This window comes from Talpa occidentalis, unplaced genomic scaffold (assembly GCF_014898055.3).
Source record: "Talpa occidentalis isolate TD23 unplaced genomic scaffold, MPIMG_talOcc4v2.1 talOcc4.3, whole genome shotgun sequence".
NCBI classification, from domain to species: domain Eukaryota; kingdom Metazoa; phylum Chordata; class Mammalia; order Eulipotyphla; family Talpidae; genus Talpa; species Talpa occidentalis.
Window position 1 is genome coordinate 36883420 of NW_023603184.1, and position 22761 is coordinate 36906180.

A 22761-nucleotide genomic window follows, 5' to 3' on the forward strand; every position below is an offset into this window, starting at 1 on the left:
TTATCAGCGCTACCTAAATCCTTAGTCACGTTGAAATGGATTTGTGACGTAACTTCTCTACAAGCTTAATCTTCTGTTTCTGCCTGTTTCTTATAATTCTTCCTATTTTTATCCATCAATGATAATATCATTGACATCCTTTATATTTCAACCTGTTCTTCTGTCACTGAGAGGTAATATTTTTAATTATATTTAAAAGAGATTTTTGAGAAAGCAAGAAAAATGCTGTGTACAAGTCCTGTGTTTAACTGGAAAACATCCCATTAAATATTATCACATATTGATTATGAGGGAAAGCTATTGAATTACTCATCTTTAATCATGAAAAAAGTTCAAAAATACTCAAAACTAAAGATGGGACAAAGTTGATTTCTATATTTCCATATCTCACTGCCAGTATTCTCAGCTCAGAGCCATTCTCACTGCTAATATCCTCTCAATTCCTGCCACAAATATCCCCTATGCCCTGAATTATTTGGAAGTGAACTTAAGTTCTTAAAATAATTTCAGATCCTCTCTAGCTCCAACCGTGTTGCTGGAAAAAAAAAAACAATTTCAGATCCTAAAACAAAAATAATATTATAATCACATCAAAATATTATAATCACACCAGGGAGAATTCAACCAGTATTCATATTTTCCTAGTTATCTTGCAGCAGAATTTTTATTCACTAGTTTGTTTACCTTTACATTTGGTTTGCTGAAAACAAGGTTATAACAAAGTTCATCCATTGCACTTGATTGATATGAGTCAAACATCTTTAATCTATTTTTTCCACCTTTCTTCTTTTGTTTTCTTATTTATTTGTGGAAAAATAGGAATTTTGCTCTGTTAAGTTCTTTGTTTTAATTTGAATTTTACTCACTGTGTCCTTTGGTGTCTTTTAACGTATCTTTGTGTCTGTTAGTTCCAATATTTTCATAAATTGGTAGTCTGATAGGAGCCAGTTTTGTTACTTTGCTAAAATATCTAGTTTTTCCTCATTTGTGCAATTATCAGAACTTGTTGATTTTTTGCCTCTATTTCACTGAGTTTATTAAAAAATGATACTTTAATTCTGTATTATTAGCAAGAACACTTCTGTAAAGAAAAACTTTCTTTCAACATTTTTTTTCTTATTTATACCATGCAGCAATCTGTAGAAAAAAAGCAAGTTATTTGCTGGGTCTTAGAATACTGGATACCTACTTAGTCTTGCTGACCAGTGAGATCGCTCTCTCTTTCTCTCTCTCTCTCTCTCTCTCTCTCTCTCTCTCTCTCTCTCTCTCTCTCTCAATCTCTCTCTCTCACACAAAATATGTGCCAGTTCATGAAGTTACTATTCTTACTGATACACAGTTAATCCATATTTGGCTAGTGGGATCCTCTTTGAGTTGACTTCCTTGTTCTTCTCAAATAATTTCAGTTTTCTTTGGTCTCTGTTTTCTTACATCAAAAATTATCCAAGCTGGGGTCCTCCCTGGTGGCACAGGAGTTAAGTCTCCATGCTATCAAGCTATCACCAGCCACTGAGGCATGAGTTCTATCGCTGCCGGGGAGGTAACCCACATGGGCCCAACAGATCTCTCCTGTCTCACCTGCTGCTCCCCTCAGTGGAGCATCTCAGTGGAGGATCTCAGTGGATCCACCTGTTCTGCTCCCCACTTTGTCTCTGGTGAATCTTCTCATTCCCCACACCTCTGGCCTACACCCCAGTTCTTGAATGCATAAATAAATAAACCTCAAAAAAATTATCCAAGCTCATTTTATATGCCCAAAGTTAGAAATCAGCCATTTATCAAAAAGTACATGGTTACTTTCAAGGGACATTGGCATTTAGAGACTAAATCTAAGCATTCAAAGTGTTCTTTGTTGCTGAGTTATTCTTGCATAGTCATTCTCTGTGACCATTCATAAGCTGAGAAAGCTGCATTATGTAAGGAGAAATCTTTCTTGAGTTTATTTTGATATTCTTAACTCAGCTTTATAATTACAGCATTTTTATTCACTCATTTGATTTTAGCTACATCTCCTTTGGTCTTGGTTCCAAAAGTCATTAAAATAGTTAATAATTAAAATGATAACTATCCTATGATAATAGCCTACCATGAAGTAATTATTATTACTTATTAAATAATAGCTTACCAAAAAGTAATATGATTACCAATTTATGAGAATATTGGTGCTAACAGACACACAGACTGTTAAAAGACACCAAGGGATACAGTGAGCAAAATTCAAATTAAATCATAAGAACGAGACCACCTCATTGTGCTTTTTACTGGCATCTCTTATTAAAAATGGTGGTGAATATTTTTTCATGTACCTATTGACTTTCTATATATGCTCTTTGATGAATTTTATGTTTGGATCTGTGACCCATTTATGAATGGGGTTCTTTGTTTTTAATTGTTAAATGTATATATTTTAAAATATCTTGGATATTAACCTTCTGTCCATTGTGCAATGTGTAAATATTTTCTCTCATTCAGTAGAATGTCTTTATAATCTACTTATATTTTCTTTCACAGGATAAAACGTTTTAATATGAGGTGATCCTGATTGTTTGTTTTGCTTTTATTTCTCTTGTCATAAGGTATAGTCTCCAAAAACCTCTTTATGATTGAATAATGAATGAATCATCAGAGTTTTCTTCTCTTTGTTTTATTGTTGCAGTTCTTATATCCATGTCTTTGATCCACTTTGAGCCTATTTTTGTGGATGGAGTTAGGGAGTGAGTCAACTTAATTCTTTTAACTGTGACCATCCAATTTTCCCAAAACCATCTGTTATGTGTTCTTTCTATTGTACAGTCCTGGCTCGTTTATTATGAATTAAGTACTGATATATATGTGCATTTTTTCTGACCTTTTCATTCTGTTCCATTGATCCATGTGTCTATATTTTTGCCAATACTTCACTATTTTAAATACTATTGGTTTATAGTATACTTTAAAGGCAACTAACAAGACACCTCCTCTTTTCTCCCTTTTTCCTCAGTATTGCATTTTGCTATCCTTCAGAAAACATTGCTTTCTTCAATGTGTGAGGTTATCAGTGCTTCATATTACCAAGTGATATTTCTGCAGTCAATATGTTTAATTTTATGTATTCTACTTTACTTTCAGCTAGAATGTATTTTCAAATCTCATTCACATTTTACCTCTGCAATATTTTCTGAATAAAAGTCATATAACATCAGAGCTGATTTTTTTCTAAAAATTTTATTTTTCTTCTTAATTTTCTGCCCAGATTGAAGAGGTCACATCTTCCTGGACACCTCAACTGCTCTCTGAGGATGCTTCCCTCCCAGACCTATGTCAACATCTCCTTCTTCCAGCCACCTGCTTTCCTATTGATAGGCATCCCAGGACTGGAGGCAGTACATGGCTGGATCTCTATCCCCTTCTCCTCCATGTACACCGTGGCCCTCACTGGAAATTGCCTGATCATGCTGGCTGTAAAGAGAACTCCCAGCCTACACCAGCCCATGTACTACTTCCTGTCCATGCTGGCCCTCACCGATGTGGGCCTCACCTTGTCCACACTGCCCACCACTCTGGGTGTGCTCTGGTTCGACTATCGGCTCATTGGCTTCAATGCCTTCCTGGTTCAGATGTTCTTCCTCCACTCATTTTCTGTGGTCGAGTCCTCAGTACTATTAGCCATGTCATTTGACCGCTTTGTGGCCGTCTCCAACCCCCTGCGATATGCAACTATTCTCACAAATAGTGTCATCATCAGGATTGGATTGGCCATTGTGGCTCGAGCAACTGTGTCCCTCTTTCCAGGACCCTTCTTGCTGAAACGACTAAACTTTTGCCCTGGCAAGATCCTCCTGTCCCATTCATTCTGTTTCCATGCAGATATCATGAAGCGAGCCTGTGCTGACATTATTGTCAACATTCTTTATGGGCTCTATGTAGTCCTTTCCACAGTGGGTGTAGACTCTTTGCTTATTGTCTTGTCCTATACCCTTATTCTTCATACAGTGATGGGTCTGGCCTCTCCCAGGGAGCGTATCCGGGCCCTCAATACATGTGTGTCTCATATCTTAGCTGTTCTCGTTTTCTACATCCCAGTCATAGGTGTGTCCATGATCCACCGTTTTGGGAAGCACCTGCCCCCTATTGTGCATGCCCTAGTTGCCTATGTTTACCTGATGGTGCCCCCTGTGCTCAACCCCATCATCTACAGTGTGAAGTCCAAGCCCATCAGGGAGGCCATGTTCAGAGTACTGAGGGAGAAGAAACAAGAGTGATAAAGTGAAAATGTCTGTCATAGAACTTGAGGGCAAGTATGATCAAACTGTCATATCTTGTGTCCAGAAAGCCCAGATTCAGAACCCTGATGCAGACCATTAACAAGAGTATGACAATTAATTCGGTACCTTTAGACTGGATTCTTCTCTGCACTCATTAGCTTCCACTATTTTATTCAGTGTTTCCTTGTACCAGAATGTGTACCCATTACTGGAAATAGTAAAATGAACCATATGTGGTCTCTTAAATGTTCTGGAGTACATAGACCTCCAAAGACACAACTATAACAAAGTATAGTGGGGCTGTGATAGGTACAACAATTTACTATAGGAAGCTAGAAGAAGTTCGCTACCTTGACACTAGAAAAAGACAGAGGAGTCAGGTAAGAAGAAGACTGGAAGGAAAGTAGGAAAGTAAGACATTTCTTGCAATGGGCCTCCCTGGTGGCTCAGCGGTTGAGCGCTGGGTTGCAAAGCTGCCCGCAGCCTCTGCAGCGCCGGTTCCCCTGCTGCTCCCCGGCCACAAGAGGAGGGTCCCACATGGCGCTGGCGCGCAGACCTCTCCTGCCGCCCGCTGCTCCCCTCAGCAGTGTACTTCGGTCCTTCTGCCTGCTCTGCTCCCCGCTCTGGCTCTGATGAATTCTCTCACCCTCCGGCGCTTCTGACTGTACCCAGTGCTTGTATAAATAAATAAATAAATCTTTAAAAAAAAAAAAAAAAGACATTTATTGCAAAGGAAGAGCATAACATAACTTTTTTTTACAAGAATGTGAAAAAAACACACAAATATGAGGTTAGAATAAATCGCTGTCCCTCTGGAAAGGTGATTCATCAGATGGGACTTTGCATTCTGTGTGATGGTGTGAGAACTGCAGGACATTAGCAGGAACTGATGGGCAGTGGTGAGACTTCCTGGGCCCTTTCAGAAGAGATTAAAATATTTGATCTTCATCCTTTGTTTAAAACAAAATCAGCCATAGAAAGGCTACTCCACTGTAAGACTTGCCTAGAAATACACTCACACATATATGGCCAATTAAATTACAATAAATGAGACAAGAATATACAATGTGGAAAATCTCTTTAATACATAATATTGGGAAATCTGGACAGACACATGCAAAAAGAAGGAAATTGGACCACAATCTCACACCATTTGTAAAAGTTAACCAAAAATCATAAAAATTAGAATGTGAGAACTGAAACCACTAATTACACATGTATCAAAATGTTTTTGGGACACTCTACTCTGTTTCATTGAACTACATGTCTGTTTTTTAGCCAACACCGTAATGTTTGGACTACTATAGCCTTATAGGAATCATGAGCCCTCCAGCTTTTTCCTTTTTTCTCAGGAGTGTTTTGGCTATTCAGGATCTTATGTGGTTCCATACAAACTTATGGTTGTTTGTTCTATTTCTGTGAAAAATGACAGTAAAATTTTGATAGAGATTGCATTGAATTTATAGATTTCTTTAGGAAGTGTAGACATTTCCATTTTTACAACCAGTAATTTCACTTCTAGATATATATCTGAAGATCAAAAAAAAAACCTCAAAAAGATATATGCATCTCCAAATTCATTAAAACAATATTTACAACAAACAAGATACAGAAACCACCCAAATATCCATCAATGTATGGATGGATACTCATACAATGGAAAATAAGTGTTTAAAAAAATGAAAAGAAAATCCTTTAATTTGCTGAAGAAAACATTTGGCATTTAGGGATAAGTATATTACTTTGATTGTGATGATAGTTTCAATAGCATATTCATATGTCCAAGCTAAATATGTACGGTTATTTTGTATAGCAAATATAACTCAATATGTTGTTATTCATATTCATAGACACACAAACAAATATATATATATGCATCTGTGAGTCAATGCTCCCCTACATTTTCTAGTTTATTTTACTTTATCAAAAAGCAAAGAGCCCATGGCGAAGGAACAGAAAATCAAGGAAAATTTCCTAGGTCAAGGACATTCCCATCTCTCAGAATTTAAAAACAGAGATGGAGGAGTTGCTAGCCGACATGTCTCCCTCCTCTGCTCTCCCTGCTTTAGGGGACTTCATCCCCCATCTGTCACTTGATACATACTTGCTATGGAATAGAATGGTGTTTTCCAATGTCTTTTGAGGAAGTGGGGCTGAACAACTCCAGAGGCAAGAGGAAAAATATCAGTGAACCAGAGCCCATGAAAGGCTGGCGTGTAGTGGGGCCAGAAGTGGCAGATCTGATGACTGAAGTGCACTGCAAAGAAACAGCAGCGCCTGAGCAACCTCCTGCACATGTGGTAGAATAAACAAACCTGAAAGATGATGGTTCCAGCCTCTCCTCCCCAATTCAGTTGCTCAAATACCCCATTTTATTGTAACTCTGTTGGAACACATATGCCCTAGACACTTCCCATTGCCCAGGGAAAGCTCAGCAGAGACTCTTTTATGTAGACTGTGGTCTGTGACCTGCACATCCCCTGGGGAGCGCCAACTCAGTAAGCCATCCAGCCTGTGGTATAAAGACAGCAGTTTTCAGCTGCACAGCTTTCCTGGGTTCCCTCAGGATGTGCAGACATAGTGAAGACTATAACAGCAAGCCGGGTGAATAACGTGGGGCCCAGACACAATTCTAAGAAAAGCATTTAGAACAGAGGTGAAATTAAAAAAAAAAAAATGCTCACTTTAGCCTTTGGTTTACAAACAACTTGACTTTTTCTTTTTAAAAAAAAGTTGTTTAAAATATTTTGGCCCTTTATTGTCCTGGATATAATTACAGAAGACCAAACCTTGTCTTGTATCAGGCTTCAGTGATTTAAGCTACTGCTTTTGAACTGTGAAGGGGCCAGGAATCATGCCAAAAGAACTGGGCAACTAAGACATCTGAATGAAAGAACAGAAATACTGTCCTTTCCCCACAGAGATTCCCTTCCCAATGTCAGACCCTCTCAGACCTGAAATATTCACAAAACACAAAAAGGGATAGAAAGGCCATTGCCTGGGCTTCAAGATACACTTGAGAGTTGGTCCTTATTTTTGGCAATCGTCTTAAATGATACCAAATAATTTTACCCTTGTGAGTGCTAAGGTATGTTTAGCATACCTTGGCATTTGAATCCTTTTCCCAGAGACCAAAACAATACATCAGGAAACTGTCAGAGTTGTAAAGGACCTGTGTGTCAACTATGAGACAAAAGCAAATCTAAGGCAAGGATGGAAGGCTTATAAGTAACCCAATAATAGAGAAATCAATGCAGGATGAAAGAAATAAAGTGGTGACATTTATCCCAAGGAAAAGTAATCCTCAGGATTTCCAAGATAAATGGAGAGCGCAGAAATTTTCTTCATTTTTTTAAAATCATTTTTTGTCCTTTTTTTCTCCCATCAGCATCTCTCATCCCCCTTTTTGATCCTTTCTCCATCTCTCCAACCTTTTAAATTCACTTCCTTTCTTAGTGTCTGTTAATTTTTGTGGAGTTTTTTGTTTTTTGGTTTGTTTTTTTTTTTTTTTGCTATTGTTGAATTATCCACTATGTAAGTGTTCAATTTGTCTTAGTCAATCTGACTTGTTTTCTTGCATTCTGACACATAATTCTGTGGAACTACTTCTATTTTGCAGTAAATGGCAGCATTTCACCTTTCTGTTTGGCTGAATAATATTCTATTGTGTGGATATACTACGACTTCTTAAACCAGTCCTCTATCAGTAAGCACTTAAGTTGTTCCCACGTCTTGGCTATTGCAAATAATGCTGCAATAAACAATGAAGAGCATGTGTTTGAGTTGGTGGTTTCATGTATCTGGATAAATGCCCAAGAGTGAGAAGGCTGGGTCATACAGCATTTCCCTTTTTAGTTTTTTAAGGTAAATCTGATCACTTCCTGCTCAAGAATGACACTTCCTGCTCAAGAATGGCCTCCCTCTGGCCTTGTACCTGAGATAATAATATTAACTTCACTGTCTTCTGCCTCCCCTCTTAAAGGTCAGTGTCCCTAGGCCAGGGACATCTTCATTTCACAATCAGCCCAAAGAGACTACTCAGGCAGCTCCTTCCTCACTGGCAGGACAATGGTACATTCACTTAAGATGCTTCATCAGGGGCCTCTCTAGTGGCTCAAGGGGTTGAGCACTGCACTATGGGGCAATCCACAGCCTCTGCAGCACGAGTTTGATCCCCAGCCAGCCAGGGAGCAACCCACATGGTGCAGCAGACCTCTCCTGTCTCGCCCACTGCTCCCCTCAGCAGTGTATTTCAGTCAGTCTGCCTGTTCTGCTCCCCACTCTGTCTCTGATGAATCCTCTCACCCCCCGCATCTCTGGCCTGTACCCTAGCTCTTGTATGCATAAATAAATAAATCTTTAAAAATCAAATATCTCCTTGAGATCCTGATATCAATTCTTTGCTTACAATTTGGAAGAATTAATATTGTGAAAATGTCCACTTTATTCAAAGAAATCTACAGATTAAATGGGCTCTCTATCATGATTTCACTGTCTTTTTTCACAAAAAGAAAAGAAAATGTCCTAAAATTGATATGGATCTACAAAAGAGCCAGAATAGCTAAAGCAATCTTGAAAAGAAAAAGTTGAGGACATCAGGGCCTCTAATTTCAAACTATATTACAAATCTCTATGATCAAAGCAAATTTATTGGCAATAAAATCAGGTACATAGAGCAATGAAACAAAAGGGAAAGCCCAGTGATCGTATATTATTCTCCCCCTCTCTCTCTCTCTCTCTCTCTCTCTCTCTCTCTTTCTACCCCCCACCCCTAATGACAGGGCATTCCTGGGAAATGGGCTGATCTGCCACACAGTCCAAAGTGACCAAAAGCAGGACTGACTACTTTCTGCCCCTAGTTCTGCTGGCCTCCACTCACCCAGGCCTAGCAGACTTTGTACCTCTTGCAATTTTCATCTTCTGAATTCCAGTCAATATTAAATCTCAAAATTGATAAGAAAATTAAATAAGGAAAAGTATCAACAATGGCCTGTGAAAACTGTCAGAGCAGATCCCATTATCTTCCATTAATGTAGGTAAATGTAGAGTTTTCTTGGTTTTACTTCTAATCCTCCTTTTTCAAACTGGTGTTTCAGAAAAAAAGAGATGTTAAATTCTCTGTGGGAGTCATTCTGAAGAAGAAAATCCACATAGATCTCTTTTTCAGAGATCCAGTATGGATTCTGGAAAGTTTTAAGCCAAATTATTTGATTATATTGTAATCTTATGTTTGTTTTACTTATGCCATGTTTAAGCATTTGGTGAATGTTCTTTAGATGAACCCTCACAACACCCCCCACCCCATATCTCCAATTGCTGTGACTGTTAGTACAAGCAATTTAGAGATTTGGGGATGAAGAGTTAAATGGGAAGAATCCCTCCAACTCAGCCACCTCAGGGCTTTAATAATTATATATGGTGTGAAGAACTACAGAGAAAAATAATATTGAAAAATGGGAATTGAGAATAGGCCATTTCTGCTACCCCTACCCACATGAAGACTTTGCTCACAGTTTCATCTTTGAAGGATCAGTTGCGCATTTGTTAAAGATATTTTTCCTATTATTGTCTTCCAAAATGTTGATATTAAGGTCTGAATTGAAGCACTTTGAAGGAAAAGGGAGTTTAATCACTGACACCTATGGATCTGAAGTGTGGGTGGTCACGTGGAAAAGACGAAGGATGCGCTGCCGGATCTGCTTTGTCTTCACTCCATAGACAATAGGGTTGAGCACAGGAGGGACGAGCAGATAGACATTGGCCATGATGACGGGCAAGAGGGAATCGTGCCGTTTACCAAAGCGGTGCACCATAGACAACCCAATGAAAGGAACGTAGAATATGAAAACAGCACACACATGAGAGACACATGTGCCAAATGCCTTTGCCTGGGCTTCACGGGTCAAACCCAGCACAGTCTTGAGGATAAGCAGGTATGACACAGAGATGAGCAGTGAGTCCAGGCCGATGGCAGAGATGATGACAATGAGGCCATAGATGATATTGACACGGATGTCAGCACAAGCCAACTTCATGACATCTTGATGAAGGCAATAAGAATGGGAAAGGACATTGGAGCGGCAGAAAGGAAGTCGTTTGATGAATACAGGCAGGGGTGCCATAAGTGCAGCACCCCGGAGCACAGCAGCCATGCCAATCTTGGTAACACGAGGCAACGTTAGCACAGTGGCATGGTGTAGTGGGTGGCAGATGGCCACATAGCGGTCAAAGGCCATGGCCAGCAGTACCGTGGACTCCATGCCAGATAAGGAGTGGATGGCAAACATCTGCAGCAGACATGCATCAAACTGGATGGTAGTGGAGTTGAACCAGAAGATAGCCATCATTTTGGGCATGGATGAGGTGGAGATGAGGACATCAAGGCCAGAAAGCATGCAAAGGAAGATATACATGGGCTCATGTAGGCTGTGCTCAGTCCGCACAATGTAGATGATTGTCAAGTTACCAAGCACAGCAATAAGGTAGAGGGAGCACAGTGGGAATGCCAACCAGAACTGAGCCTCTTCCAAGCCTGGGAGGCCTATTAGAATGAAATATGTGGCACTGGATCCATTGTCATTGGGGCCCACCATGGTGAAGAAGCTGAGCACAACTAGTGACAGGCAGGTAGAGGCTGGAATGCAAACAAAAGCCATTGTCAGGTCCTCCAGAATCCCCATACCATGTTTTCCCCTTTACCCTGATGTCCTATTTTCTGACCCAAATTCTTTTTTCTATTATTTATTTATTTATTTATTTATTACATCTTTGTTCGTTTTTAAATAATATTTGCTTCCCCCGCCCCCTCCGATGTAGTACCCATAGAATTTCCTCCACCAATGCACCCATGCACCATCACTCAGTCCTGTGTACAACTCCCTCCCGCTGATCCTTCACCCTCCCCTTCCCCTGCAGGATGTCTCTAGTTTATAATTATTTGTTTGTTTTTGTTTTGTTTTGTTGTGTTGTGTTTTGTATTGTTATTATTTTTCCCCTGATACCTTATTTGGTTCCCCTATATTCCTCCTATAAGTGAAACCGTGTGATATTTTTCTTTTTCTTCTGACTTATTTCACTGAACATAGTTCCTTCTAGGTCCATCCATATTGCTGCGAATGGCATGAGTTTATCTTTTTGATTGACCCAAATTCTAATGTGAGTGCTTATCTAAACTCTGATTCTATTCTAAAGTCAGATTCTATTTTAAACTCGGATTCTATCCTAAATTCAAGCTAACCATTCTTCATAACTCAAATGAGCATTCACCCAGTTCTACTTATTAACCCAACCTCTAAAGAAAATCCTGAAAACAAGTAAAATACTAAAGTAAAAATTCTAATTGTATTTTAAATCATTAATTTCATCAAAGATAAGTTACTGAGTACACATTAGATTTAGATAATAAAAACTTCCGTCACTTCTATCCTGTCCTTCACCTCTACAGTCCACATATCTTCTAATTAAATAAACTCAGGTCACTCTCTATTATTTTTTAAAATGCCTTGAAAGCTCCAAATTAATTCTAGAATAAAGACTAAATTATTACAAAATGGCAAAATGTCTTTCTTTTTCTGCATCTGGCCCTCATTTCTCTCTGGCCTCTCCCCACCGTGACCTCTATGCTCTAGTCACATTGGAAATCCTGCCAAGGTTAAAGGCTTAAATTATTCTCAGACCCTAGCACACAAAAGAAAATAAAATTTAAAACTTACCTAAATTTCTTTTTGAGGCTTGCTTTTGTAGACAATAGAGCCTGGAAGGTCACAGCATACGACTTAGCCTGAGCAGGCACAGAATAAAATAACTTTGTTTTCAGCCAAAACAGAGGAAGGGAGCTACCCAGAGGCAGGAGACCCACCAACAGAAGTTTAAAGTTCCATTGATCTGGGGGGGAAAAAAAAAGCCTCTTCATAGTTCCCTGTGTATCGTCCACCCTATGATAGCCCATGAATTTCAGCCAAACCTACATTTCTACAAACCTACCTGCCACTCACCCACTCCTCAGTCAAAACTTAAGTCCACTGTTCTCAACCCCACTCCCCAAACCAAGATAAACCCCTTCCCCTACCCAGATGAGGAGGCAAACTTGAGTTTGCAACTTCCCACCGTGCAAAATCTTATCTTTCACGTCCTGATTCACTGTTTCGGCCCTGAACTATTTTCCTAGGCCTCTTTCCCCAGGGTATAATTAAATGTTTCCTGCTCTGAATTGTCAAAGAACTTTGCTTAGGTCTCTTTTATGCTTTTATAGTCATGAATTATAATTATTGCTATATTTATACCTGAATTATGAATTCCTTAATGGCAGGAAATGTAAAATATTTATTAATTAGTTTTGAGCAAATGTTTATTGAAAACGAAAATGAGTTTTGTGAAAAGAAGAATCTCTCAATAGGTCTCGAATGAAAATAGCACAGCAAGGAAGGACTGTCAGTTGTCTGAACTATAAAGACTTTTGAGAAGAATGAAAGAATGTTTTGAAAGGCCAGTGCAGGGTGGTCTTCATTTCAGAACAAGAATCTTTGAGTCAAACAGAAAAGGCCTTTCTTAGCCAGGTTGCCCGCAGGCACGCAAGGAGTGCCTGGCAGGTGGCTCTAAATGAATACAAAGCGAAACTGCAGCAGAGTTTATGCCCACAAGGGGGAAACACCTAGGATTCCTAACCAGCAAACATCACCAAGAAGGTGCTGATAATCCAGAGGATCAATGATAAAATTACCCAGAGATTTCATATCAGCAGGCATGGTAGAATACAACAATTCCCAGATTAAAATGTGCTCCCTTTGGAAACACCTTGGGAAAAATGATAAATCAACATATTCAACCCTATATCTCTGAGGGTATAGTGTGGTGGTCAGCTGAGATAGGAAGGCAAGCCCTGGAGTTAGGAAGGCAAGCCCTGGTTCTAAATAAAGTAGAGGATAATAACAAGAGCATAGTGCTGTTGTGAAAGTAAATGAGCTAAGGATTATCAAAAGACATTGTAAAAACTGCATCATAGCATTTTCTTCATGTTTCCATAAAAATGAGGAACAGTTTTCTGAAGGTGTCCGAAGTTTTCAAACACTTTTCACCACCAGCCCCCATTTGTCAGCTTAATTGTCACTTCGCTTCATGCACACACTCACACACCTACCGATTGGCAGTCAGTTTCAAATAATAGCACAGAGTAAGCACCGTATGGAGAAACTAGAAATCAAAGAGAGGAAGAGTCAACCAACTTGGAAGGGAAGTGGCTCAGCAGCAGAAAGGAATTTGAGTGGCCCAGCCGTTAGTAATTAGAACCTTAGGAACCCTAGAAGAAATTGGAGCTAAATTGCTCTTTTGAAAATAAAATACAGTTGAGGAAAAGTGAAAAAAGTTTGTTCTTTTTTGCTTTCTTAAAGAGCCCACTCTATTACTCAGAAAATAGCCCCATGCTTTCAATTTTCTCTGAAAAAATGTTACACTAACTTTGCAAGTCTCAGGGAAGTTTCTTAGGGAACAGGGAAGAACAACTTAGCTTTTCTTGAAGATGGGGGAGCATGATGCCCATGGGCACAGAATGGAAATCCATTCTGAGGCTCTCAAGGCTCATTCCATCCCCGGCCTCCTGGACTCTACATCCAGTGCCGCCTTATTCCCCCCACTAGCCCATCCTCACCCCTTTCATGGAACTCCCTGGTAAAGCAGAAATTCAACCTGGGCTGTCTAAGTCAAAATCTTGTACCATTGTCCCGATTTTATGGCACCTTTCATTATATTGCACCTTCTGAAGCTAGTAAGACCTGCTCATGAGGCAGGAGAGAAGAAGGGCTTGGTGAGCAGAATACCTGGCCCAGGTAGACCCTTGAAGAGGAAAACAAAGGGCAGTCAGAGGTCCTCCCTGGACTGGGCCTGTACATGCTCCTCTCAGCCCAAAATCCCCTGGCTATGACTTGGGCAGACCCCCAATGGAGATTTCAAAGCTTCATCCTCTACCGACTATTCATTTCTTACATGTTTAGAGACTCATCCAACTGTCAGGCAAGCATGATAGAAGGGTGTTGAGGATTTGAATTCTCAGTGTCAAATCTATGCACTTTCCAATATGCCAACCAACTGCCCTGTCCCTCTTCCCAAAGACTATTTCAAAGTTAATCTCTAAGGAATCCAAAATTTGAGGACCCAGGAATCCAGAGGGCCTCTCCAGGACACACCTGACCAGCTCTCCCTATTTAGGTTCTGTGGGGAAGGGAAACAAAAAGAGAATGAGTGGAAATGGGTAGCCACTGCCATTACCTGACATACAGACTACTATGGAACATACACATACGCTCTGCCTAGAGCTGTAGAGAGGGGCCTCTGGTGCTGGCGCCAGCCTCTGTGGGAACATCTGGAAGAGAATGTCCTTGGAGGGAAGCCCAGAAATACCTGGGAGTCTCTGGCTCTTACTCCCAGACACAGAGAGGGAAGGCAGGCCTTGGGGACAAGGCTGTGGTTGGCAAGGACAGTCGGAGCTCATCACTGATTCCTAGAGAGGGATTTCCCTAACACTCTATGGAGGAGGTACCCCCAGAATCACATTCACACCAACTCATCTACATCCTCTGTCCGCCTAACTTGCTTGGATTTCCTAAGGCACATAAAGCCTTACAGAGCTTTAATCTTATTTTTTAGAACATCTAAGATAAAAATTGAAAACTAGAAAAAGTAATTTCTAACTCAATAAAGCAAAATGATGCTCCAAGTCCCACTCTACTCACCTAAGTTAGCCCTCCAAAATCATTTCCATGCAGAATTCCAGAGGTTCGGGTCCCTTTCCCTCTACTTCCCAAGTGGGGCCAGAGCTACTCAAAGTCCTACAGAGGTCTAGGTCAAAGCTTGAACTAGTTACCCTCCAGATCCCAGGTCCCTTCAGAGCTGCTCTGCATGTAGCTGCAGCACGGAGATGTGCTGGGGTAGAGGCAGGATCTGGGGATTTGATCAACACACTGATTTTTTTAACAACTGACTGACTTCTGTGTGCTCAGCACTGGAGACACTGAGATACAGAGTCACAAGTCACCCTCAAATGGTGGGAAGAAATTGAGACAAATAGGCAGCAGTCACAGTGTCCTGTGAAAAATGCTAGGACTAGGGGCAGCGCAAGGACCTCAGAGAGCAAAACAGACAGTGGTTCAGCAAGTTGTCACACACAGTAGAGTTCCCTGAGGAGGTAACTAAGCAGACACAGCAGCATTCAACTAGACAACAAAAACATATTAAGTGCCTACTATGTGTCTAAATCTGGAGATTAAAAAGGAAAAGATCACTGCTCTCATAGAACCCATGAACCAGGAGAGTATTACCAAAAAGTAAAGAAATAAATGCACCCAAAAATTTTCAAAGAAAGATTAGGGCACTGAAGACAAGGTAGAGGGTAGGATAGAAAAGGGCAGGGGTAGGACACCCATAGTTGAGATAGGGGATCAGTGACAGCCACTCTAAGGAGGTGATATGTGAGATGAGAACTGTGTGATAGAAAATGCCAGCAGTTAATTCCAAGGTCTAGAGAAAGAACATCCCAGGCAGAGCATACAAGAGCTAAAAGTCTTGAGGTGTGATGTGTTTGAGGGTTCAGCATAGAAAGAAGGTGACTGTGCTGGAGTATTGAGAGAACAGGAGTGGCTTAGAGGAAAAGGTCAGAGGGGAGGGCAGGGACCAGACCATGCAGTGCCTTGCAGGACATTACAAGGAGCTTTGATCTAATTCCGAGTGACTTGGAGGAATTTAAACAATAGAACTGATCTAATTTTTGTAAGTGTAAACACAAGAAGAGAGACAGCACTTGAAAAGCTACAGGGGATTCAATGTGACTGGGATTAAGTGTGCAAGGCAAGGGAGCAGCCATGTGGACATGACTCAGCTTTTTAAGTGGGTTGAAACTGAGCCCTGAGCCTAGTCACAGATTGGATCAGGGTCAGAACCCCAGGAAGACTGCTGAGACCCATTCTCCACCAAGCCTCTCTCCCTTTGCAGAATATCAAATGAGCCGCACTGCCTTCAAAGCCTGCGCCCCAAAGAAAGCAATAGTCTAACCCCTTGATCACAGACTGAGCTTTGACCACACTAACACGCTAACCACATTCAGTAATTGGTCCTGAGAAGGACCAGGACCCTAGTCAAACAAGGCCCCCAGTTCCCAGTCCCAACTACATCGTCTGCCACAGTTCCCTTTCTTTTAGGCCAATTCCTGCCAGGTCCCCGATGGGCACGCCAGTACACTGATCACTGGAATATTGCTCGAAACCTACCCATAGGCAGCCACTAACACCTCCCATGCTTTCATTCACCGGACAAACAGAGAACTTGCAAAGGCTGTCTATCTTCTGAGGCCAGACCTTCCTTCATAGCCCCCGGCTCCACCCCTGCATGGCTGGCTCTTCACCACCTGGCTTCTCACTCCTTTTGCAGGTTCGAGAAGAGTCTCCTAGCTGCAAGAAACCCACACCTGGACACAGCTGTCTCCTGCACTCACCTCAGTTTCCCTGAAGGAACCGGTGCCTTTCCTTCCAGGAAGCTTCCTGAAGAGCTCCAGCAAACTGCACCAAAGTGCAGCCTGCTCTGTCTCCGCCTCCTGCCCTGGACCTCCCTGGTCAGTTATTTATTCTGTCTTCCTTCTTCCCTCCTACTTCTCCCGGCTGGGGGAGAGGACTGCCCGGGGGTCTATTCAGCAGGTACCCCTCAATAGCCAATGGTGGGTCTGGCCTCTGTGTCCTGGGAAGGTGTGTGGGGGCAGTGGGAGGAGGGAGTGGATAGAGGGGTCTCTAGAGTCTCCCACAGATGGGCCCTGTGCCAGCTGGGATCCTCTTACCAGCTCCTAGTGTGAAGTTCGCCAGGGAAACAAGTGGAGATAAGCTGGAAGAAACTCATTTCTGTGGCCCTGGTTCCTGTGAGGGGAATTTTCTAAGTTTTTTCACCAGAATTAACAATCTCAGCCAAAGGAAAAGTAAAAGAAGCTTTCAGGGAGACGCCATGATTAAGTTTATCTCCTTCCTGAAACTCTCTATTCTGTGCCTTCTTTCTATTGGTGGCCCTCTCTTAGGGCCTTGCTGAAACTGGTTCCCAATGGGCTCAGCTACCTTTCCCCATAGCTCTCGGGCTTCATCTTTGTCTCCCAGCCTCTGGGGCTGTGTCTAGCTAACAGGGGTCCCCAGGGCCTTTGCCTCTATCTTCCACTCCCTGGCCTTGGGTTTCTGAACATCTGGTTGAGGAAAAAGGATGTGGTTTCCTGATCCATCCCCTCCCCCCAACCCAGCCATATAAGACCAATGGCATCTGGTTTGTCTCTTAAAAGCAAAAATAGTGATAGAACATTTTGAAGGATTGTAGAGCAATTTGAATAATGTGAAACTAAATGTTTCACATATTTAACTAAAAGGAAGTCTATAAATAAAACAAAGAGAATATTAGTTGATTTTCCCTTATTTTTCACTCATCACTTTCATAACTGTGAGCTTTAAATTTACAACCCAGGGCATGTGAACTCAAGCTGGGAAAAATTAGACTTCAAATTATTTGGCTTATTTGAGGGGAATTTGAGGGGAATCAGGGCCAGTGATAAGAGCTTCAGGAGCCTGTCAACTGGCAGATTGACACTCACTGCCATCATCCTTGAGTCATTTCTGCTCCTGCCCTCAATGTCCCCACATGTAGACCATGTGAAATGCTAATATATATATATATATATATATATATATACACACATATATACACACACACACATATATATATATATACACACACATATATACACACACACATACACACACACATACCCCCAGGAACTTCTGATCATGATGGAGTAATAGGAAGTAGCATCCACCTGAAGAAACTAAGAAATAAACCAGACAAGAAAATAATACACACTGTATGATTTTCATTATATAAAAATTTAAAAACTGTAAACTAACATAGGGTCACTTAAAGCATTTCAGTGGTTCTTGGGGAGTAGAGCAAGGGGTGACCAGGAGGGATAGGAGTGAGGATTTCAAAAGGGTACAAGGAAATTTTTTGGGTGATGAATATGCTTCTTATCTTGATTGTAGTATGATTTTATGGGTGTGAACATGTCAAGGCTTATCAAATTATATACTTTAAAAGTATGCCATTTATTTTGCACCAATTATATGTCAGTAATGAATTAAAAATTAAATATATCCAAGGATTGGAGGCAAATAATACCTAAGTCTCCCCCCAAAAAAAATCTCATGGGCACCTAACCTCATCTCACCTTGGCAACTGCTTTTCAGAGAACCCAAGCCCACCCAGATGCCCATTGTCGAGGGGAACAGCAGAACTAGACTCACCTTCAGTTCTGCTGGGACTAAGGATCCTCATGACATTCTTTGTCCCAACAGGAGAGTTTTAGAATAAGAAGTGAGTGCAGGACGATAGTGACTGTTTTATGAACAAAAAGAGTTTATCTTTGGTATCAAAGAACCACCCAGTGAGTCTGCAACACCCAGCACCCTCTTGTTAAGTATTAGATGTATCCGTCCCCTTCCACAATTCCGTGTCATTCAGTAGTCACAGATGACTACTGAATGGGATGGCCGCAGAGCTGTGGAAGCCACGGTGGAGAAACAGCATCTCTCACTTGGTCTTTGAAACTTATCAGTGATTTTTCCCAAGGCTGAGAGCACCATGCACTCTGCTGAAAGATAGGGTTGGGAGGGGCAAACATGACAGGGAGGGAATATGGATCTCCTCCACTGAGGACGACAGAATATGTGGGTATTGCTCAAAGAATTGCCTACTTTAGAAATATGGCTGTGGTATATCCCTCAATCTATCTAATCACCTGGCTAAAAAAAATTTTTTTTAAAGCAAACATACTTAAGTAGCCTTTTCCTGGGCCAGACAAGGTAAGGGGTACTGAAGTGGGGGGCACCAATACAGGGATGCTCTGAGGTAGTTTGACTCATTCCAGCACTTAACGTTTTTCACAACTTCCACCACGTATTAACAGAATCTCATATCTGAGGCTTTCAAGTGGTGACACTGGGAAAAGAAACTTAGAATTGAGTCACTATCCTACTTTTAGCTGTATGACCTTGGGCTACTCACTTAACTTCTTAGAGCCTTGATTTTCAACTCTGTAAAATGGAACCAGAGATGTTATCTACAGTAAAATGCTGTTTTTCAATCATAATTAATCATTAGTAGCTCAGGAAAGTACTTTGTGGACTTTATAAAATAACATAGATCAAACTGATTTATAGAGAAAGAAATAAGATGAGAGTGGATGGAGGGAATAAGAATGAACTTGTGTATCTAAATTGAACCTGAACCCACTCAGATTCTCCCTCTGTCTGAAAGGTCATTATTCACATTATATGCAAGGTCCTGGAGGTAAATAAAACCTAACCCTTGCCCTCAAAGGAGACAGAATAGAAGAGAGATGGTGTGGGGGGTGGGGGTGAGGGGAATAAAAGAAGCCTTTAATATTGTCTGGCAATTAGCCAAGTTTTCAAACCAGCAATAATTACCCTAGTCACTACCAGTTCTCCAGATAAAGAGATTTAGGTGACTTGGAGTTATCCCACAATCTTCTGATAAAAAAAGACCATGAGTTAGTCTGAAAACAGTGACACTGCAAACTAAACAAGAGACTAGCTTCCGGCCTTGACCCAGGAGGGGGCTGTGGAAGGTGAACACTGCTGAACTTTGATCCCTGACCCCTATGATGGAATAACATAACTTATTTTATCAGTGTTGTTATTTAATACTATTGCCACCGACATTTATTTACCTCTTTCTGTTTTCCATGTGTTTTCATACCTATGACCCTATTTAATCCCAACCACCCATCAGGATCTATTATATTTCTGCTTTATATATTTTTTTAAGATTTATTTATTTATTTGTTTGTTTATACATACAAGCACTGGGTACAGTCAGAAGCACGGGAGGGTGAGAGAATTCACCAGAGCCAGAGCGGGGAGCAGAGCAGGCAGAAGGACCGAAGGACACTGCTGAGGGGAGCAGCGGGCGGCAGGAGAGGTCTGCGCGCCATGTGGGACCCTCCTCCGGTGGCCGGGGAGCAGCCGGGGATCAAACCCGCGCAGCAGAGGCTGCGGGCAGCTTCGCAACCCAGCGCTCAACCGCTGCGCCACCGGGGAGGCCCACTGCTTTATATTTCTATATTATATTTCTGTATTTACACTTTCCAAAATCACTGCGGTTCTATAGGCTAAGTACTTGGCCCACATATCAAAGCCAGAGATTCTAACCTATATCACATCTAATACCAACTCCACATTGTCTCTTTTCCTGACATGAATATAAGCCACATATAAAGGAAGCTCTTAGCAAGGTTGCCTTTTCCTCCACTTTTTTTTTAAAAGATTTATTTATTTGCATACATACAAGAACCAGGGTATAGGCCAGATGCTCCGGAGGGTGAGAGGATTCACCAGAGACAGAGCGGGGAACAGAACAGGCAGACTGACGAAACACACTGCTAAGGGGAGCAGTGGGCGAGACAGGAGAGGTCTGCCGCACCACGTGTGAATCTCCCTGGCTAGGATCGAAACCGCTCTGCAGAGGCTGCGGACAGCCTCACAGCGATGCACTCAACCACCTACGCCACCAGAGGAGGCTCTTATCCTCCACTTTTATTGGTAAATCTGAATTTCATTTGTAAATCAGACATTCAAAGAATTTCAATTTCCCTGAAACTTTGTGAAAACAATTCATTAAGAACTAAAGAGCTGTTTTTACTGACAAAAAGTAAGGGCAGCCATACATGCTCAAGCTGATAATTGACTGCACATTTCTGGAAGCACCTCCACATACACTATAACATGAGTATTGCTTCCTAAAATTGTACCATAAGACAAACATGAATATAATCATTTCTTGCATGTTTATAACACTTTGCAATTTACAAAGAACATCCATAGTATTTAAGCTTTGCAACATCACTGTTATTGTCATAGGATACAGAAGAGCGAGTGAGAGCCAGAGATGTTATATGATAAGCTGTTTATGACATTTCTGGGATTTCTTCTGTATTCATTCATCTGCCTCAAATGAACCTACAATTTTTCCTGCCTATAATTTTTCACTGTGTGTGTTTTTTACCTAACAGATTCCAAGAACTGAACTTAAGCCAGCATCCCTGGAGTGAGAGGCCTCTGGGAGATGCCAGAGCCCTTGAAATGTCATATTAGCCCCCCCATTCCACCCTTGCTCACAACTTCCCCAAAGGTATTAACAAAAATCCCTGCAACTGAGGATGTTTAAATATGTTTGGTTAATCTGAGGGTGATAGAAATCAGAACAGTGATTGCATCTGGCAGAAGACTGACTGGAAAGGGGCACAAGGGGTCTTCTAAAGCAGTGGAAACAGTCTGCTCCTCACTGGGTGTTGGTCACAGATGTGTAGAGATACTGAAATTCATGGAGCTAGGGCCTGTAGATTTACATGTTTTATTTTAGCTGTGAGATGTCAAAAAACAAAAGCACGCCAAATACAGGACAATTTTTTTTAAGAGACATGGTCCGTATACCAACAAGAAAGGGCAGGAAGAGGGAGTGAATTGCAACCTGCTCCTAAGGCTGAAAGCCAGCGATTTAAGAAGGTAAATAAATACCTCAGGACAGGACATGTGGGAGGGGAGGTGGGAAGTGACAGAAGCACTGAAATTCCTTTGAGAAGATGGAAAGAGAAAGTTTGTAGCTTCTATCACTGCCAGAGTCTAAGGCATAACCCATGTGAAGCCCAGGCCGAGAAACTGCCTCCTAAAGTCCCAGCTCTCATATTGGCAAATAACACCTGTAGCTCACAATCAAAACCTCTGTAATCTCCCACTTCCATCTCTGATGCAGACACCATTCATCCATCAGTGCCCAGATGCTTGACATCCATCCATCAGGACACAAATGCATTCTCGCTCTCGTACCATACAACCCAGAGCTGCTGCTACATGAAGGAAACACGCCCTAAAACACGCACCAGGTGTATGCCCAACCCCAATCATCACAGACAACGCACACACATCCTTCAGGTATGGCAAGCCACCTACCTGTGACTGAAAACATGAAATCACACAAAAATGACTTCGTCTCACAAACACTGTGCACAACAGACATGTGTAAAGATGGATGACACGCACACTGAAAGGCAGAGCCAGCCCCACCTACACATTTCACACACTCATGCACGTTGCATATTCTACTTGGCTACAAATACATAATGTTTTACATTTTGCACATTTTGCACATTACATTCTGCATATTACATTCTATATTTTCATCTTACAAATATAAAGAAAAGATGCAGGCAATATTTTCATCAGACATGCAAAGATGCATGTTACACACCTACTTGCAGAAAGTGCCTAGACACAAAAAATGTGCCATCACAGATATTATTCATGACACACACACACACACACACACACATCAGGGCACAGCTAACACCTTCACTGAGATATCACAGACACAAATTCTATGTGCTCACGCATACACACACACTGCCAATAACATAGACATACCCGCATACTTACAG

At 41.4% G+C, this 22761-nt stretch overlaps 2 protein-coding genes across 4 annotated transcripts; one reads left to right on the plus strand and one right to left on the minus strand.

The window, feature by feature from the left end:
* The first annotated feature begins 3278 nt into the window (after positions 1-3278).
* Positions 3279-4241, plus strand: LOC119255028 (olfactory receptor 51I2-like). Its single transcript, XM_037522048.1, has one exon. The coding sequence runs from the start codon at positions 3279-3281 to the stop codon at positions 4239-4241; it is 963 nt and encodes a 320-aa protein (XP_037377945.1).
* Positions 4242-9797: 5556 nt separating this feature from the next.
* On the minus strand, positions 9798-16807 carry LOC119254681 (olfactory receptor 51E1). Of its 3 annotated transcripts, none has more exons than XM_037521783.1 (3): positions 16723-16807; positions 11957-12024; positions 9798-10878 (listed from the first exon to the last, which is right to left on the minus strand). In XM_037521783.1, the coding sequence occupies exon 3, from the start codon at positions 10835-10837 to the stop codon at positions 9884-9886; it is 954 nt and encodes a 317-aa protein (XP_037377680.1). In that variant the 5' UTR covers positions 10838-10878; positions 11957-12024; positions 16723-16807; the 3' UTR covers positions 9798-9883. The 3 variants fall into 3 exon arrangements, with proteins under 3 accessions (XP_037377680.1, XP_037377679.1, XP_054555466.1); XM_037521782.1 differs by having other exon boundaries at positions 11957-12128; XM_054699491.1 differs by lacking the exon at positions 16723-16807 and having other exon boundaries at positions 11957-12249.
* Positions 16808-22761: the final 5954 nt, after the last annotated feature.

What these genes read in the sequence shown, in the direction of transcription:
- LOC119255028 (XM_037522048.1), top strand. Translation starts at nt 3,279, where the DNA reads ATGCTTCCCTCCCAGACCTATGTCAACATCTCCTTCTTCCAGCCACCT.
- LOC119254681 (XM_037521783.1), bottom strand. Translation starts at nt 10,837, where the DNA reads ATGGTGGGCCCCAATGACAATGGATCCAGTGCCACATATTTCATTCTA.